The 20382-nt window shown below is 43.1% G+C and overlaps 1 protein-coding gene across 6 annotated transcripts in view; it reads right to left on the bottom strand.

The window, feature by feature from the left end:
* Window positions 1-20382, bottom strand: part of ALMS1 (ALMS1 centrosome and basal body associated protein) — a 127341-nt gene that overhangs the window by 97051 nt on the left and 9908 nt on the right. For all 6 annotated transcript variants that reach the window (XR_014791934.1, XM_084855299.1, XM_084855298.1 and 3 more), the window contains exons 2-3: window positions 19946-20080; window positions 8534-8729 (exon numbers count right to left, since the gene is read on the bottom strand). Coding sequence is in view for 5 of the 6 variants with exons in the window: in XM_084855299.1 (XP_084711425.1) it covers window positions 8534-8729; window positions 19946-20080 (331 nt within the window). In the remaining variant the exon portion in view is untranslated. The remainder of the gene's footprint in view (window positions 1-8533; window positions 8730-19945; window positions 20081-20382) is intronic.

Genomic DNA, 20382 nt, shown 5'->3' with positions numbered 1-20382 from the left:
GTGGGTGGATTCTGCCTGTCTGCCCTCCTTTTCTGGAATATTCATTTCAAATGCTAATACATTAGTTAGTAGGCAAAAATGTAGCGACTCAGCTCAGGTGCATAGCTGCATTCATGCCTTGCCCAACTCTAATTGGCCCAGGGAAGTATGATCTTCCCATGAAGTGGACTTCCCTGACTGGCTTCTTACAAGCCTTGTCCCCTTGCAGTCTTGTAAGATATGGCTGCGACAACAGACTGGATGAGGGCTAATCAACTGAAACGCAATCCAGACAAGACTGAGATACTGTTGGTGGGTGGTTCTTCTGACAGGATGGAGGGTGCTCAACCTATTCTGGATGGGGTTGCACTCCCCCTGAAGGAGCAGGTTCGTAGCTTGGAGGTTCTCCTTGAGCCATCTTTGTCAGCGAGGATCAGGTGGCCTCAGTGGCACCAAGTGCCTTCTAACAAATTTGGTTGGTGGCCCAGCTACGCTCCTATCTGGACAGGGATAACCTGGCTTCAGTTGTCTATGCTCTGGTAAACTCCAAGTTAGATTACTGCAATGCACTCTTCGTGGGGCTGCCTTTGAAGACAGTTCAGAAGCTGCAGCTCATGCAAAATGCAGTGGCCAGACTGATAATGGGGACCAGAAGGTCCAAACATATAAGACCGACTCCGGCCCGCTTGTACATTTCCGAGCCCAATTCAAGGTGCTGGTTTTAACCTATAAAGCCTTACATGGCTTGGGACCACAATACCTGACAGAGCACCTCTCCTGACATGAACCTGCCCGTATACTACGCTCAACATCTAAGGCCCTCCTATGGCTGCCTACACCGAGGGAAGCTCGGAAGACAGCAATAAGGGAGAGGGCCTTCTCAGTGGTGGCCCCCAAATGATGGAATGATCTCCCCGACAAGACCCGCCTGGCACCAACATTGTCGTCTTTTCAGGTGCCAGGTTAAGCCCTTTCTCTTCTCCCAGGCATTCGGCAGCATATGATAAGTTTTAATCAATCCTGGAATGTCTTATGGTTATGGTTGTTTGCTTTTGAGATTGTTTGTTTGAAGTTGCTTTAGATATGTTTCTTTTGTGTATATTGTCTGTTTAAGTGTTTTTATGTAAATGGTTTTTAATCTGTGTATATAGTATTATTAACGTTTTTAATTTTTGTAAACCGCCCAGAGAGCTTCAGCTATTGGGCAGTACAGAAATATAAATAACAACAACAACAGTTTGGTTCTTGTTCATAGATGATAGGCATTCTCTAAAAATATGATTTCTTTTTCTTTTTTAAAAAAAATATTTTTATTTTCAAGTACATGTATGAACTAATTACAATACAAAAAACAAACCAGTGCCACGGACCTCTCTGAGATCATCAGTTCAATAGATATGAGCCCACTGACCCCAGGGGATGAGTTCATGTTGAAAGGCTCAGTGCGACAAGGTGTAAAATTCTGGACGTGTCAAGAGTTGCATTGAGGGCCAGGAGGTGTAAGCAATAAATGAATGCCATATGATGGCAAAGGTGCTGTGTCCATCTATCCCCTTTACCACCCTTAACTTGTGAGTTAATTTTTCAGCCAGTGCCACTTGCCATACTCATTCTACTTGCTTTTGTATGGAGAGCACCACCATAAATCCCTCGAGTCTAGCTATCTTGCCACTGCTAGGAACATTCTAATTAGGGCCTTATGGACCAGGGCATCACTCTCATTTTCAAATATTGGCATGAGCAGGAGAGTTTAACATTTCCTGATAGTCTGCCCTGACTTGTCTGCTTTAATTTGGAGAACATACTCCCTAGTATTCTGCTATGACAGGACATTGTATGCACATATAGGCTTCATTACCTCATGGTCCATATCCCCTCTAGCATTTAGGCGATAGCGAGTTATTGGTACAATGCATTTTAGTTGGGGTAAAGTGCCATCTTTGGAAGACCTACATCATGGCTTCCTTTATATGGGTAGAAATTGTTTTAATGGATGGGTGGCTCCCAACTTAAGTCTACCAAGCATCAGAGATAGCAATCCTGAGGGCCACGTCCCATGCAGTTTTTTAAGTCTGCTGCTGCTGTGTCACACATTTTATTAATAAGAAAGCTGTAGATGGCTGAGACATGGCCTCTGGGGTTTTTTTTTTACTTTGGTGAAGGATACATTTTCAAGCATAAGTAATCTGAATGTGTCCCCTGTTTGTGCACAACAGCAGGTGAAGGTTAGGATTTGATTCTCTGAATCTATTAGCTGCTAACTCCCTGTAGGAAGTGTTCAGTTTGACTAAGGAGATAGTTTGCCCTTTTCAAAAAGGTCCCAAATTCAAAAGTTGCCATGCCATTTCAATCCTGCATATTGAGTGTATTTACATTAGTTGTAGAACTGCGGATGATCCAGATGGGATAAAAAGGAGAACTGGAAGGGGCCAACACTTTAGCTCAGGCTTGGCAAATTTTTCAAGTGGCTTCAATAAGAAGGTTTTGAATTTTGTTTAACAAAGTACACGAGAGTGGGGATAAAGAGGATGGTGTAGTGGAAAGGGATGGTGATGGGAATTCCCATTGACACCATGATTCTGAACTGAGTTTCTTCCGTTTCTGTATCATAAATGCTGTGGTCTACATACAGTTTCTAAGTGCAGATAATAAAGCCTTCATTTTCTTTACTCTAAAGTTGATTTCTATTTTCAGCTTTTATTACATCCCCCTCCCAGTTTTCCAAATGGAAAACTACAATACCCTTATGTACCTATGAGTACAGTAGCTTAAAGTTCTAACACTGGGTATATTTACAGAATCATAGAATAGTGGGGTTCAGGGGCCTACAAGACCACTGAGTCCAACCCCCTCCTCAATGCAGGAATCCAAGTCAGAGCATCCCTGACAGATGGCTGTCTAGCCTCATCTTGAATGCCTCCAGTGTGGGAGAGCCCAATAAGCATAGTTTTAATACGATCAAAAGTGTTTGTATTTTTTAATTTCATAAATATAACCAACAGTGCAATTTTATGGGGTACCCAAGTTACACATACGATTTCATTTTCTTACATATGTAAAGTAAGTTTAAAATCAGAGTTAGAAGGAAACTTGCAGGTCATCTAGCCCAAACCGTGCTCAGTGGAGAATTTACAATGCAGGAAGCATCTACTGCATCCCTGACAGATTACTATGTAGTCTTTGCTTAAGTAACTCCAAGCAAAGGAGAACCCACTACCTCCCAAGGCAGTCTGTTTCACAATCAAACAGTTGATATTTTTAGGACATTTCTCTTTTTAGCCAAAATATGCTTCCCTCCATTTTCCACCCACTGGTTCTAGTTCCACCCTCTGGAGCAACACAACAAATCTGCCCCATCTTCTGCATGATAGCCCTACAGATATTTGAAGATTGATATCTTATCCACCTTTAGTCTTCTCTTCTCTAGGCTTTCAACTGTTCCTCAAACCTCTTGGCTTCCAGACCCCTCACCACCCTGGTCACCTTCCCCTGGATAGGGTCTAGTTTGTCAATGTCCTCCTCAAATGTGCTGCTCAAGACTGGACACAGTACTCTAGAAGTGGGCTGACCAGCACAGAATAGAGCAAAACTATTACTTATGCTGACCTGGACACCATGCTTCTTATGTTCAGGACACTGTGCTTCCTATGGACCCCGTGGATGAGGAGGTGCAGGGAATGCTTATCAAATTTGCAGATGACACAAAATTGGGCGGGATAGCTAATACTTTGGAAGACAGAAACAACATTCAAAGTGATATTGATAGGCTGGAGCGCTGGGCAGAAAACAGAATGATATTTAATAGGGATAAATGCCAAGTTCTGCACCTAGGAAAAAGAAACCAAATGCACAGTTACAAGATGGGGGATACCTGGCTCAAAAATACAAGCGAGAAGGATCTTGGAATTGTTACAGATCACAAGCTGAAGATGAGCCAACAATGTGATGCAGCTGCAAAAGGCAAATGGTATCTGGGGCTGCATTAATAGAAGTACAGCATCCAAATCACATGAAGTACTATTTCCCCTCTACTCAGCACTGGTTAGGCCTCCTCTGGAGTACTGTGTCCAGTTCTGGGCACCGCACTTTAAGAAGGATGCAGACAAGCTGGAGAGGGTTCAGAGGAGGGCAACAAAGATGATCAGGGGACTGGAAACAAAGCCCTATGAGGAGGGACAGAAAAAACTGGGCATATTTAGCCTTGAGAAGACTGAGGGGAGAGAGGATAGCGCTCTTCAAGTACTTGAAAGGTTGTCACAGAGAGGAAGGCCAGCATCTCTTCTTGATCATCCCAGAGTGCAGGACCCGGAATAATGGGCTCAAGTTCCAGGAAGCCATTGTCCAGCTGAATATCAGGAAAAACTTCCTGACTGTTAGAGCAATATGACAATGGAACCAATTACCTAGGGGGGTAGTGGGCTCTCCCACACTGGAGGCATTCAAGATGAAGCTGGACAGGCACTTGTCAGGGATACTTTGACTTGGATTCCTGCAATGAGCAGGGGGTTGGACTCGATGGTCTTGCAGGCCTCTTCCAACCCTACTATTCTATGATTCTATGCTTGCTCATGTTCAGCTTGTGATCAGCTAAGACACCTAGATACTTTTCACATGTAAGGTTAGCCATGCAAGGTATCCCCTATCCTATACTTGTGCCTTTGATTATTTGTACCTAAATGCAGCACTTTATATTTATCTCCATTGAATTTCATTATGTTGCTTTTAGCCCAACATTCCAGCCTTTCAATATCGTTTTGAAACTTCGCTCTGTATTCTGTGGTGTTAGCTATCCCTTCCAGATACGATTCATCTAAAAAGTGATAAGCACCCCCTCTAAACCCTTGTCCAAGTCATTTATTAAAATGTTTGAACAGCGCTTAGCCAAGGATAGAGTTCTGTGGCACTCCACTCCCTCCAGGTTGATGATGCCATTAATGAACACTTTTTGGGTACAATTGTTCAACGACCTGTTGATGCACTTAATAGTTGCATTGCTCAGCTCACATTTTACCAACTTGTCAACAACTTCATGGGAGACTCTGTTAAATGCTTTCCTGAAGTCAAGATATACTGTGTCCATTGTGTTCCCATGATCTAGCAAACTAATAACTATTTTTAACCGATAAAGTTGGCCTGCCATTAGGGATGCTGGAGAAATTCGAGACAGACTAAAATGAGCTCAGTTTTCTAAGAATCCGACCTGCGGAATCCAATGAGGAGCAACGCGCGGAGTCCGTTGACTTTCAGATGATTTTTTTTTACTTTCCCGAAATTTATGCATATAAATTCATAGGAAAATACGTACGTTTCTGCTGAGGAAATGTTGAATGGAATGGGGGACAATATGCTAAATGTTACGCACTAAGATAAATTATGTAAAGACTTACGTAGATACTTATGTAATTATTTATGTATTTCCTCATGACGAAAAAAAAATACTCACAGCCATCTGTGGGCAGATGATGGAACAAAAGGCATCTGACAATCCGTGAAACACAGATGGAGCGGATTTTACATAGTCTGTACATCCCTACTTGCCATGATATATTTCTTGATAAACTCATCCTTGCTCCTAGTAATCAATACATTCTTTTCTAGACACTCACAGACCAATTGCTTAAAAATCAGCCACAAGCTCCTTCAGCATCCTGGGATGCAATTCCTCTAGTCATCAAGATTAACTCATTTAAAATAGCTAGGTGTAGCCATCTTCTTAGTTACTGTTCCTCATATATTTTGTTCTAATCTTCCAGGTCAAACACAATTCCCCTTGTGGAAGAAGAGTAAGGCAAAATAGGAATTAAGTAGTAGTGCTCTTATCTCAGTCTCACTAGTTAATGCTTTACCACCTTCTCCAAGTGGCAGACCGACCCTTGTTACTCTGAACACAGCCAAAGAAGTCATTTTTTGTTTGTAGCATCCCTCACAAGCCTCACTCATTCTGGGCTTTAGTCTTCCTGACTCCATCCTTACAGGTTTGGGCTAATGCACTGCACTCCTCCTTGGTTATGTGTCACTCCTTCCATCTTCTAGGGATGTCCTTTTTAATGCTCAGCTCAACAGAGAGTTCTCTGTGCAGCCACACTGACTTATTTTAAAATATCTCCCATTTTACTTCTCATGGGAATTGTTTGCAATTGTGCCTACAGTATTTCACTTTTTAGAATATCCCATCCCTTTCAAACCCTTTTCTCCTTCCAATTTCTAAACATGAGATCCTACTCGACTCTTCTCAGAGTTCTTTGAAGTCAGCTTTCCGAAAGTCTACGTACATGTCTGAGTATGCTCAGTTTTCAGATCCCTTGCTATCACAAATTCTAAGATAACAGTCATTTTCCCCCAAGGTTCCCACCACGGTCTACCAGTCCTTTCTTGTTGGTCAGGATTTGACAAGGATTAAGACCAGGATAGCAGATGCTTTTGGTTCCTTCCTCTAACTTCTGAGAGATAAAGTTGACAGCCAGGCAAGTCAACAATTTATTGGATGTTCCATTCTTAGCACAATTAGTCTTCCAGAAAATGAAAGCAAGCAAGCTTTCTCCGTCAGTACCACTGAGGAGCATAGAACTACCAACTATCTCTGGAGCACTAGTCCTGCCCGATTCTGAAAGAAACAGGTATGGAGATCTGCACCTGGATGCTGCTACGTCCCCTTCCTGACCCATGAGACGAGCCACGGTAAGGAAGGGCACACCATTGCTGGACTGGGATGCACTCCTTAGACCAGGTGGCACCATGATAACTGCAGTGCTCGTGAAACCAAGTACACCCCCTAAAGAACAATAATAATGGGCTTAAGTATTTCTTGTTCTGCCTCTTTGAAGAAAAATTATTTCAGGCAACAGCCATATCAGAAATTACAGAGACTACCAAGTGATAAGCAAGGAGAGACTCCTGCCTAGCCCCACATCAGAACTCCGAACAAAAACAAAGACAAAAAAAATGAGAAAGAAAAATCACTGCTCCCAAATCTAACTAGGGAGCTGCTGATTAACCCTGCATTCCTGTGGAAGGCAAAGCCAAGACTTAGAGGGGTTACTCCTCTTCTGAGTGGATACTAGTCTGATCTGATTGGCCCTGCCTGTCACAGAAGTGGGAGTTAACCCTTTTCTGTCTACTCCACTCCCTCATCAAGTAAGAAATCCCCCCTTACTACTATGGCTTGTCTCTGTGAAAGTTGCTGCAATCTGTTTCAGAAAAGCATCATCCACGTCTTCTAGCTGGCTCAGCAGCTTGCAGGACACTGTCAGTACAATATCACTATTGTGTCTCTCTCCTTCTGTTCTTACTCAGATGCTTTCAGCAAGGCTTCTACTCTCAGATCCATGGATCTCCATACACGAGTGTACCTTCTTTACATATAATGCTACTCCCTCTCCTTTTTTGTTGGGTCTATAGCCTTTTGAACAAGGTATATGAAAGGATTTTTACCCTCAAAAGGTGACCTAAAAATATTTTAAATAAAAAAATAAAATTAAAATATCCTTCAGTTGCTGTATGCCAAACATGAGTCTCATTCTACCAAGTCTCAGTGATACCGATCAAATCACACCTAGCTTCCCAAATTAGGATTTCAAGTTCATCCGGTTTGTTTCCCATACTCTGTGTGGTAGTATATAGACACTGGAGGCCACGGGAGTTGAACCTTCCAGATTTCCCTTCTGTAATTACCTGGCACCACCTTCACTGTCTTGCTTCCTCCTTTACTACGCACCTTATTGTCCCAAATACGTGGTTCAGTACTGGGATCTGGGCCTTCACTTCCCTCCCCCGCAGCATTTAGTTTAAAGCTTTCTCGATCAGGCTTGTGAGGCTCTTGTCAAGCACCTTCTTCCCAGTCCTTGGGAGGTGAACCCCACCTACTGCCAGGAGGTAGATAATGAAGGAGTCTTTCATTATCTTAGTGTTAGATAAGAAAGTGAATACAGCATATATTTCAATTTTCCCCCTTTGGAGCAAAAAATAAATAAAACTGAGCATAGCATACATTTGCCTTCAAAAGGTCCAGAAGCTTTACATAGGTAGCGACTGATAGTGTGCCTGTTAAACAAATCCACAAATGTAGTACAAAACAACTGAAGCTTGGAATGTGTCTGGAGCAGGAGACAGGCCACCACAGTGTGCCCATGCCTACAACTGCTGCTACCATCCCCCACCACATTCCATAACAGCAAAAATGCTGCTGCTCAAGTGCTGATACAGTTCATTTCATGATATTTCTATACCACCCAATAGCCAAAATTATCTGGGTGGTGTACAAACATTAAAAACCTTAAGATACAATACAATATACAGACAGGAATTTTAGCCAGAAATCCACAGTAATAGACACTCATGCTCAAAGAGAATAATCCTCCCTGATTGTAAACTTTTTATTAACAGAAAATAATAAAACTTGAGATTGTCCGTATCTCAAGCCCCAAACTCCTCTGAAGAGTGGCCCTTGCCAATACATTTACATATAAATGGATATATTTAAACACATTTTTTTAGTTCAAAAAACTGCTTATGAAAGATTCAGAATTCTAAACATAATTAGAATAACAAAACATACCCAGAAGAGGAGTGTGTGTCATGCTGGGTGCTTGCAACCTTCTAGAGTTCTCTGTGGGAGTAAATGGGCCTTCCTCCATACTTGGAAACTCTGCCAAGTCACAGGCTCCATGGCTCTGGCCAAGCCTCCATCCAACGGCCACTATCAGATTGCTGGTATCCATTTCTGCACACGGTTGGTACCATGCTTCCATCCCCTAAATATAGAAGGGGAGAAAAAACTAAGAAAAATACACACAACATTGATTTATTTAAGACAATATTTACAGAATCTGCAGTTCTCATGCACAACATTACATTTTTAGAATTAAGTGCATATATATTTGAAATACCTGAAACATAGGTTTCACATACTCCTTACGTCAGGAGACCTAGTTGCCCCAAACACTACAACATGGCTCCTGTTACAGGCCAGCTGGAACCCTGAACAGGAATGAGCACTCCTTTTAAGGGCAGAGGAATACATGACAACTTCCTGTTGCAGGTCCCCACTTGTATGAAATGCATAAACCAGTGTTACACTAATTTGTAGCACTGACACTTCTTTGCCTCTGGGCAGCATTGCTTAGGATCAAAGCACTGGTTTATCTTTGGACATAATACCTTTTGTTTTTAAAATCCAAAAGAATCTGCAATGGAATTTCTGTGGGAATAATTAAATGGATAAATTTTAGTTATGGAAAGAGGCAGAAGTGCCTCCGAGAGATTAAGAGTAGTTGTGTCAGTTGTGATATGCCAAGGAGCTCTAGGCCATTCACAAGGGCAACTAGTAAACCTAGGGAATATTTATGTAAAAATTGTTTCACCACACAGCTAACCTGCCAAAAGCATTGGAGAGAAAGGAATATAGTTTCAAGATACAATTTAATTTTCATCTCTACTTCTGAAATATAGTGACACATTTAAAGGCTATTTTCTCAGAATTTCACCTCCAAACAGGACAGCTGACAGAATTTCATGAGGAAGTGTTGTTGTTGTTCAGTCGTTAAGTCATGCCCGACTCTTCGTGACCAATTCAACAACTCACCCATTTTATGCAACAATTGTTATCTGAAAATATAAAGGTCCCAGTAGCAGATGTTCATGGGCACAAACTGGACTCCTAAAGGGTCAAGACTGGATTCTGTTTCTTAGGCTACAATATTATATACACTTACCTGAGAATAAACCCTACTGAACATAATGGGGCTTAATTCAGAATAAACTTGAACAGAATTGCACTGCCTGTACTTATGCTAGTAATAAGCTCTGCAATCCTCCAGCTTGCCTAACCTCTTGTACTCACATGGAAAGCTCACTAGATGCAGACTGAATAAGTCAAAAGATATCCCATTTTAAAACAAAAAAGGGGGATGGGGAAACATACAATCATCATCACCCACTGTTTTTAGTGCCCAAATGCTGCATTTCTTTTCCATGGTCATTTTTATCTAGTTTTAGCTCTCACATTGCGTATATTTTCACACCTTATGAAGCAAGCTCTGGGCTGGTTCAACATGGAAGAAAGTTGAGGATCAGGAGTAGGGGGTGGGAGAAGAAACAAGAGACTGAACTAGAAGACATGTTCGTAATCTGTAAACATGGTATGAAAAAACAACTTGGCAAATTAGGTAGTGGGCAGGTGGTTTTGACTTTCCATCACAATAATCTGGCCAAAGGAAGATGATTAACACCATACTAGAGACCTGCAGAATAAACACAGAGCTCAACCCTACAGATGTTTATTCAGAGAAGTCCCACTGCACTTACTCCTAGGTAAGCATGCATACTTAGGATATCCCCTTCATGGATCACTGCCTTGTTGTGGCAAAGGGGCTTGCGTAACTCAGTGAAGCCATAAGCTATGCCGTACAGGGCCACCCAAGACGGACAGGTCATGGCAGAGAGTTCTGACAAAATGTGGTCCACTGGAGAAGGAAATGGCAACCCACTCCAGTATTCTTGCCAAGAAAACCTCATGGAATGTATCACAAGGCTAAAAGAGATGACGCCGGAAGATGAGCCCCTCAGGTCGGAAGGTGTCCAATATACTACTGGGGAAGAGCAGAGGGTATTTCCAAGTGGCACCAGAAAGAGTGAAGTGGCTGGGCCAAAGCCGAAAGGACACTCAGCTGTGGATGTGTCTGGTGGTGAAAAGAAAATCCAATGCTGTAAAGAACAATATTGTTTAGGAACCTGGAATGTCAGATCAATGAATCAAGGTAAGCTGGAGGTGGTCAAACATGAGATGGCAAGATTGAGCATCGACATCTTGGGAATCAGCGAACTCAAATGGACAGGCATGGGTGAATTTAATTCAGGTGACCATCATATCTACTACTGTGGGCAAGAATCCCTTAGAAGAAATGGAGTAGCACTCATAGTCAACAAAAAGGTGGGAAAAGCAGTACTGGGGTACAATCTCAAAAACGATAGAATGATCTCAGTACGAATCCAAGGCAAACCATTCAACATCACAGTAATTCAAGTCTATGCCCCAACCACTGAGGCCGAAGAGGCTGAGGTCAATCGGTTCTATGAAGACCTACAACACCTTCTAGAACTAACACCAAAAAAAAAAATGTCCTCTTCATCATAGGGGATTGGAATGCTAAAGGAGGAAGTCAAGAAATCACTGGGATAACAGGCAGGCATGGCCTTGGTGTACAAAATGAAGCAGGACAAAAGCTAATAAGAGTTTTGCCAAGAGAACACGCTGATCATAACAAACAATCTTTTCCAACAGCACAAGAGGCGACTCTACACATGGACATCACCAGATGGTCAATATCGAAATCAGATTGATTATGTCCTTTGCAGCCAAAGATGAAGAAGCTCTATACAGTCAGTAAAAACAAGACCTGGAGCTGACTGTGGCTCAGATCATGAGCTTCTTCTTGCAAAATTTCGGCTAAAAGTGAAGAACGTAGGGAAAACCACTAAACCATTGAGGTATGACCTAAATCATATCCCTTATGAATATTCAGTGGAGGTGAGGAATAGATTCAAGGTATTAGACCTGATAGACAGAGTGCCTGAGGAACTATGGACGGAGGTCCGTAACATTGTTCAGGAGGCAGCAACAAAATCCATCCCAAAGAAAAAGAAATGCAAGAAAGCAAAGTGGCTGTCTGATGAGGCTTTACAAGTAGCTGAGGAAAGAAGGGAAGCAAAAAGCAAGGGAGAAAGGGGAAGATATATCCAACTGAATGCAGAGTTCCAGAGAATAGCAAGGAGAGACAAGAAGGCCTTCTTAAATGAACAATGCAAAGAAATCGAGGAAAACAACAGAATGGGAAAGACTAGAGATCTCTTCAAGAAAATCAGAGATCTCAAGGGAACGTTTTGTGCAAAGACGGGCATGATAAAGGACAAAGAAGGCAGGGACCTAACAGAAGCAGATGAGGTTAAGAAGAGGTGGAAAGAATACACAGAAGACCTATACAGGAAAGATCTTAATGTCCCTGATAGCCATGATAGTGTGCTCACTGAACTTGAGCCGGACATCCTCGAGAGTGAAGTCAAGTGGGCCTTAGGAAGCATTAGTAACAACAAAGCTAGCGGAGATGACAGTTTTCTGGCTGAGCTATTTAAAATCCTAAAAGATGATGCTGTTAAAGTGCTGCACTCAATATGCCAACAAATTTGGAACACTCAACAGTGGCCACAAGACTGGAAAAGGTCAGTTTACATTCCAATTCCAAAGAAGGGCAACGCCAAAGAGTGTTCAAACTACCGCACAATTGCGCTCATTTCACATCCCAGCAAGGTTATGCTCAAAATCCTACAAGCTAGGCTTCAGCAGTATGCGAACCGGGAACTACTGGAAGTACAAGCTGGGTTTCGAAGAGGCAGAGGAAGTAGAGATCAAATCGCCAACATTCGCTGGATCATGGAGAAAGCAAGAGAATTCCAGAAAAACATCTATTTCTGCTTCATTGACTACGCTAAAGCCTTTGATTGGGTGCATCACAACAAACTGTGGCAAATTCTTAAAGTGATGGGAGTACCAGACCACCTTACCTGTCTCCTGAGAAACCTATACGAGGGTCAAGAAGCAACAGTAAAAACCAGACATGGAACAACCGATTGGTTCAAAATTGGGAAAGGAGTACGACAAGGTTGCATATTGTCACCCTGCTTATTTAACTTATATGCAGAGTACATCATGAGAAACGCTGGGTTGGATGAATCAGAGGTCGGAATTAAGATTGCTTGGAGAAATATCAACAACCTCCGATATGCAGACGATACCACCCTAACAGCAGAAAGCAAAGAGGATCTCAAGAGCCTCTTGTTGAGGGTGAAAGAGGAGAGTGCAAAAGCTGGTTTGAAACTCTACATTAAAAAAACGAAGATCATGGCATCTGGTCCCATCACTTCCTGGCATATAGAAGGGGAAGAAATGGAAGCTGTGACAGATTTTATTTTCTTGGGCTCCAAGATCACCGCAGACGGTGACTGTAGCCATGAAATTAAAAGACGCTTGCTCCTTGGGAGGAAAGCTATGGCAAACCTAGGCAGCATAGTAAGAAGCAGAGACATCACCTTGCCGACAAAGGTCCGTCTAATCAAAGCTATGGTTTTCCCAGTAGTAATGTATGGCTGTGAGAGCTGGACTATAAGGACGGCTGAGCGCCGAAGAATTGATGCTTTCAAACTGTGGTGCTGGAGAAGACTCTTACGAGTCCCCTGGACTGGAAGGAGGTCAAATCAGTCCATCCTAAAGGAAATCAACCCTGAGTGCTCACTGGAAGGACAGATACTGAAGCTGAAGCTCCAATATTTTGGCCACCTAATGCAAAGAGAAAACTCCCTGGAAAAGACCCTGATGCTGGGAAAGACTGAAGGCAAAAGGAGAAGGGGACGGCAGAGGATGAGATGGGTAAATAGCATCACCGATGCAATGAATATGAACTTGAGCACACTCCGGGAGAGAGCGCAGGACAGGAAGGCCTGACGTACTATGGTCCATGGGGTCACGAAGAGTCGGACACGACTGAACAACAAAGCATGCATAGCACTGCAGCCTTCATCACTCTTCTCCTGGAAACTGTTGAAAGTATTAATATGATGTCACACCCATATATCAAGACTAAACAGACCATTATAATTTATGAGGCCTATTCCGTCTAAGTTTACACAGTCATTATATGTGGTTGCCTTTCTATGATTAGCTACCCAATGCAATGTTTGTATCTACCTTTTCTGAAACCTCACACCCTCCTTTTTATTGCTGAAGACAGGGGTGGGGGGGATGAAAATTGGGTTATAATTAATTATTGCTATTATATTTATAATATAGCTTTTTTTCCTCCTGCAAGGAACCTAAGACAGCTTACATGGTCCTCTCCGCTCAACAAACATGTCAGGTAGGTTAGACTGAGAGTCAATGACTGGCCCAAAGTTACCCAGTGAGCTTCAGGACTGAGTGGGTCCCAGTCTAAAGCTCTAACCACTACACTGTACTGTTCATTTTCCAACACTATAGGACCTAGAGGCCAAAGAGAGAGAGAAGGAAACCCCATGAACAAACAGCCAGCCCTCATTCTCTAAGGAAGAAAGAAGCAACCTCTCTCTTACTGTGGGACCAGACTGTATTTCATTTACAAATGCAAGCAAGCAGAGGGGTGGGAAGAGCGAGGGAAAGAGGGAGGGCAGATCAGTCCCAAGAAAGGACCTGTACAGGCACGGACAGAAGGCAGATCTGGATCTAGTGGAAGACCTCTGTGTGATTTGCAGTAGATCAGCAATGACATAAGAACATAAGCAGAGCCATACTGGATCAGACCAATGTTCATTAAATGCAGCATTACACAGTAGCCAACCCGATGCCCATAGGAAACCTGCAACAGAACATGAATGCAACAGCACCGTCCCACCCATCTACTCCAGCAAGAGCTGTACACAGACATACTGCCTCTGATACTGGAAGCAGCATAGCACCACCAGGACTAGTAGCCACAAATAGCCTTCTCCTCCAGGAATTGGTCCAATCCCCTCTTAAAGCCATCCAAATTGGTGGCAATCATTACATCTTGTGGTAGCAAATTCCATGGTTTAACTATGTGCTGTGTGAAGTACTTCTTTTTATCTGTCCTGAATCTCCCACCAATCAGCTTCATGGGATGACCCCACTGGATTCTAGTATTATAAAGGGAGAAAAATGTCTCCCTATCCACTTTCTCCACACCATGCACCATGCTGTACACCTCTATCACATCTTCCCTTACTAACCTCTTTTGTAAGCCAAACAGTCCCAGATGTTGTAACCATTTGTTTGTTTGTTTATTTCTATACCGCCCAATAGTTGAAGTTGTCTGGGCAGTTCACAAAAAAACCCCTTCCCTCTTAGGGGAGTTGCTTCAGCCCCTCAATCATTTTAGTTGCCACTTTCTGCACATTTGCCAACTCCACAATGTCCTTTTTAGGTGCCGTAACTAGAACTGTACACAGTATTCCAAGTGTGGTTGCAGTATAGATTTGTGTAAGGGCAGTATGATCTTGGCAGTTTTACTTTCAATTCCTTTTCTAATTATACCTAATATGGACTTTGCCTTTTTCACAGCACTCCAAAATAAAACAAATCACTAGTAATGCATCCACTTTATAAATATATAGTTTATAAATTAAGAGAGCAATCTTATGGCCCCTAGACAGAGTCCTTGGGGCCATAGGATTCTTCAGATTCCTGGAAATGAGGCCAGAGACAACGCTCCGATCTTGGACTCAAGAGTCCAAATTCCCCACCCCCTCCACCTCACAGCCAACGCAGAGCAAACACAAGCTTGAAGAGGAAGGATATGGGGCATGCCGGTGGGTGGGCGACTTATGCTGTATCCCCAGCCCTCCCCAGCCTCCTTCGATCCCCAACACCTCAGCTAGATGGGCAAAAACACCTGCCTAATTAAACTGCAGAGTGGGAGGCACACTCTGCTTCAGATCCTCATAAGCTTCTGAGTTCGGAGGTTTACGAGTATCAAGCTGTATGCCCCAGTCGTAGGCTGCTAAGGTTTGGAGGCACCGAGATGATAAGCCAGATCCAGGTTTGCTTACAAGGAGACTTTATTGAGTACTTACAGCACACAGGCATACCTAATGGTTGGATCAGACAGCTTCTCTGAACCCAGAGCCAAGGGGTACAATGGCTCGGGGATCTTATACCATACATGTTAGCAGTGAGGCAGCATGACAGCAACAAGCGTTAATTAGCGTTCATCTGCAACTTTCCCAGCATTGGCTAACAGCCCCTGTTCAGAAGGAAAACCATCAGAACTTTCTCAGCACAGACACCTGTAGCTTAGCCTACACAGAGCCTCACTTTTCAGGCGCATCCTAGGCCCTGATAAAATAAATGGTAGCTCATTAGCCTGGAATGTGCTGAGGTGGCGATATCGACCTTTGACTCATCTTACCAGCCAAGAGGCCCACTAGCAAGGCAATTGCACTTAACAGTTTTATATTAATATTAACTTAATATTAATACTTAATAGCAAAGTATTAGGTGCCTCTAAAACTACAGGTGACTTGGTTACAGGCCTGAGGCCATTACACAAGCATGGACCCAATAACATTTAAAAATATCTCTCTCATATATACACACACACACACACACACACTTACTTTAAGATGTGAAATGTTTTAGTATAGAACACCAGCTTCAGTCACTGACAAGCTGAACAGCATTGGTCCCAATACTAATCCCTATAGGATCCCACTGTTTACATCCCTCCATTGGAGGAATTTACCATTTATCCCTACTCTCGGCTTTCTGTTCATTAACCAGTTACTAATCCATAAAAGGACCTTGCCTCTTATCCCATGACTGCTAAGTTTACTCAGGAGTCTTTGGTGAGGGACTCTGTCAAAAGCCTTCTGGAAGTCCAAGTAAACCATGTCCACCAGATCACCCCGTCCACATGTTTACTGACACTCTCAAAGAACTAGGCAGGACTTACCTTTGAGGAAGCCATACTGATTTTTTCAGCACAGCTTGTCCTTCTATACGCTTACTAATTTTATCTTTAATAACACTTTCAACCAATTTACCCGGAACAGACATTAAGCTCTCTGGCCTGTAATTTCCTGGATCTCCCCTAGATCCTTTTTTAAGAATTGGTGCTACACTGGCCATTTTCCACTCCTCTGATACAGAGTCTGATCTTAGAGACATTACATATTTTTGTTAGAAGATCTGCAATTTCACATTTGAGTTCTTTAAGAACTCTAGGATGGGTACCATCTGGGCCTGGTGATTAATTAACTTTCAGTTTGTCAATAAGGTTGAAAACTTCATCTTTTGTAGCCATTATTTGCCTCACTTCCTCTGACTCCCTTCCTGAAAACATTTCAGGCACAGGTGTCCGTCCTACATCTTCTGTAGTGAAGAGAGATGAAAATAATTCACTTAGCTTCTCCGCAATCTCGCTATCCTCCTTTAGTACTCCTTGAACTCCATTATCATCCAACAGCCCAAATGCCTTCCTGCTACTGACAGATTTAGGGCGCAATCCTATCTAGATAGGTGGCCACCTCCGAACTTGGAGGCAACCACCTATCCAAAGCAGGGCAGAAGCACAGAGGGGATAATTCCCTCTGCACTTCCCCTGCCCTGCTTTTTCTGCTCAACAGCCGATTACAGCTCTTTAACCGCAGGAGCATGGAGCAGGGAAAGAGGCTGCTGTACGACACAGGCAGCTACGATCTCCCTATCCTAGAACGCCCCTAGCCACACCCCTTTCTTGCGAGTGCAGAGGAGAGGGCTGTTCCACGCTGCCTCCAAGGCAGCGTGGAAGTGTGGGGAGGTCAGTTTTCTGGGCACCGACCTCAGAGCGCAGGCCCTAAGGTCGGTTCCCAGAAAACAGCATACCCTATGGCTGTCTAGCCGCTGTCTAGCAGCCATAGGATTGCTCCCTTAAAGCATTATTTATTGGCTTTGATGTTGTTAGCAATATACTCCTCAAAATACTTTCTTGCATCTCTTATTGTGTGCTTGCATCTCCTTTGTTCAAGTTTGTGCTCCTTATAGTTCTCCTCATTTGGGCAAGACTTTCATTTACTGAGGAAGCTTTCTCTAATACCTTCCTTGACACTGCTCATTAACCATGCCAGCGACCTCTTGGACTTGGTGCTACCTTTCCTAACCTGGATTTGGTATTACCTTTCCTAATTCTAGCTGAGCTTCTATTATTGTGGTTTTGGGTAACCTCCAAGCATTCTGAAGGGATTTAACCTTCTTGACATCCCCGCTCCCCCCGCCAGCTTCCAGAACCAATTTCAGCTTCCTTTTTACTAGTTCCCCCATTTTAGAGAAGTTTCCTTTTTTCTTTTCTTTTTAAGTCGAATATGACTGTGTTGGACTTGCTGGGCAATTTTTCACTTAAACATTAAATCTGATAGCACTGCGGTCACTGTTTTCAAATGGTTCAACAACACTTACATCTTGTACTAGATCGTGGGCGGCACTACTTAGGATTAAATCCAGGGTCACCTCCCCTCTGGTTGATTCCATGATCAACTGTTCTAGAGCACAGTCATTTAGGGCATCAAGAAATGTAACCTCTTTGTCATGACTGGAACATGCATTTATCCAGTCAATGTGGGGTAACTAAGTCATCCACTATTGCAACACTTTATTTGGAGGCCCCCTGATTTCATTTTCCATCTCAAGTTCACATTGAGCATTCTGATCCAGGAAATGATAGCATATTCCTAGTACTGAATTACTTTTAGAACCAAGTATTGCCATCCACAGCACTTCTGTGGAGGAGTCTACCCCTTTTAGGTTTTGTAGTTTGCTTGACACTATGCCCTCTCTAACATCTTATCCCCAATTGTTTTAACAATAGCAGCAACCCGCTATTGACACCCCGCCCCCTCAAATTATACTGCTGAAGCGAAGAAAGCTTGTAGTAGCCAGGATCGGATTTTCATGAGGAAAGACTGTGAACTCAGCTCAGTTCTGGTACTCAAAACAAATCCCCAGGCTCAGAATTATTTAATTCCAAGTGTACATCTTTTGCACCAAAGCTCTCAGTGGCAGATCTTGGGGTTCTAGTAAAAAGCAAAGTAGTTCTCTCCAACCTGAAATCTGCACACCCTTTTTTTAGGATGTGGTGGGTGACTTTCCCTACCTCATGGAATCAAGCACACAGAGCAACATGGAATACATAAGGATAAATAGACCCACATGGTAAGTTGTGTAAATTCCATCCTTAGAATATTCAGAATCAGAACCCAATATCTGACCTCAACAACTGCCTACTAGATGATGGGTTCGATCCAGAAACCCCATGAGCATATCCCCAATCACTGGACAGTCCTGCTGAAGAGGGGATGGGAAGGAAGAGACCATTTTCATCCATTTCTCCTTCCCCGAAAAAGCCGTTTCAGAGGGTTGAAGGACAATTTTGGAAGTGACACGGGGAGCTACAGGGAGAAGGAGGAATCAGGAAAAATTGTGTTCCTGCCTACCATCAGTGGGAACTTCTGTCAGATCTCATTGCTTCCGTAAATGAAAGGAGCCCTTCCTTTAAAGAAGGGACACTCTAGACACAACCCAGTTTAACATAGCCCTTGAAATCATAGGAGTTGCCTATGCCCTTCCCCCCAATTAAGGCTCAGGTTTTAAGAGAGAGCCAGTGTAGTGTAGTGGTGAGAGTGACGGACTGGGAGCCGGGAGATCCGGGTTCTAGTCCCCACTTGGCCATGGAAGCTCACTGGATGACTTTGGGCCAGTCACAGACTCTCAGCCCAATCTACCTCACAGGGTTGTTGTTGTTGTTGTTGTGAGGATACAACAGAGAGAAGAAGGATAATGTAAGCTGCCTTGGGTTCCTTGCAAGAGGAAAAAAGGCGGGATATAAATGCAATAATAAATTAATTAATTAATTAAAAAAGGTCCCCCCAGCCGCGGTGGCTTAGTGGTTAAGACGCTGAACTGCAGACTGGAAGGTCGGCAGGACAGCAGTTCGAGACCCGAGTGCTGCGTGATGGAGTGAGCTCCCGTCTTCAGTCCCAGCTCCGGCCAACCTAGCAGTTCGAAAGCAAGAAATTGCAAGTAGATAAATAGGTACCACTTCGGCGGGAAAGGTAACAGCGTTCCGTGCACCTCAGTGTTCAGTCATGCCGGCCACATGACCACGGAAGCATCTTCGGACAGCGCTGGCTCTTCAGCTTAGAAATGGAGATGAGCACCACACCCTAGAGTCAGACACAACTGGCTGGGGACACCTTTACTCCTCTATACAATCATAATCAGAGCACATGAGAGCTTATTCCTACCAAAGTGAATAGACTCTATGTGTGATGCCCCAAGATCTTGGCTTGGAGTCCCAGCAGATCAGTTGCATTCAAAATATTCTGCTTATTCTGTTCCTATGTGAATATTCCAATGAGACACCAAAAAAGTATGTTGACAACATTGCAAAGTTACCTGATTAGTGGAAGATCTACATCTAATCACTTCTCCCAAGGAGACACCACTGGCATTTGAAATCTGGGTCCCACTGCTGCTTTGGCTTAATAGCTCTTCCTTCAACCCATGGCGTGGAGGTGTTGTTGCAATAGGCTGAAACAAAGAGATATTTTTAAAATAATCATCACGAATGGAGCATCTGTGTTCCATAATATTTGAGCCTGCAGAGCCATTAAAGTCTTATAATTATATTAATGTTCAAGAATCAATACTGCTTGTTGAAGATAGCAAAGCAAGAGCAGAATGGTACCCCAGAAAAACAACAACAGCACATTCCACTTATCTGAATAGTCCAGAGGCCACTAAAACATCTATAATTATCCAAAACTCAAGCACAGGTTATAGAATTCAAAGGATTACAACGATATGAAGTCAACAACCAGGGAGAAACATTG

The sequence above is a fragment of the Heloderma suspectum genome, chromosome 5 (genome assembly GCF_057233095.1).
Source record: "Heloderma suspectum isolate Gila_16-S chromosome 5, 16-S_ref, whole genome shotgun sequence".
Lineage (NCBI taxonomy): Eukaryota > Metazoa > Chordata > Lepidosauria > Squamata > Helodermatidae > Heloderma > Heloderma suspectum.
Note: the sequence above shows the minus strand (reverse complement) of the source record. Positions and strands in the feature narration are given on the sequence as shown.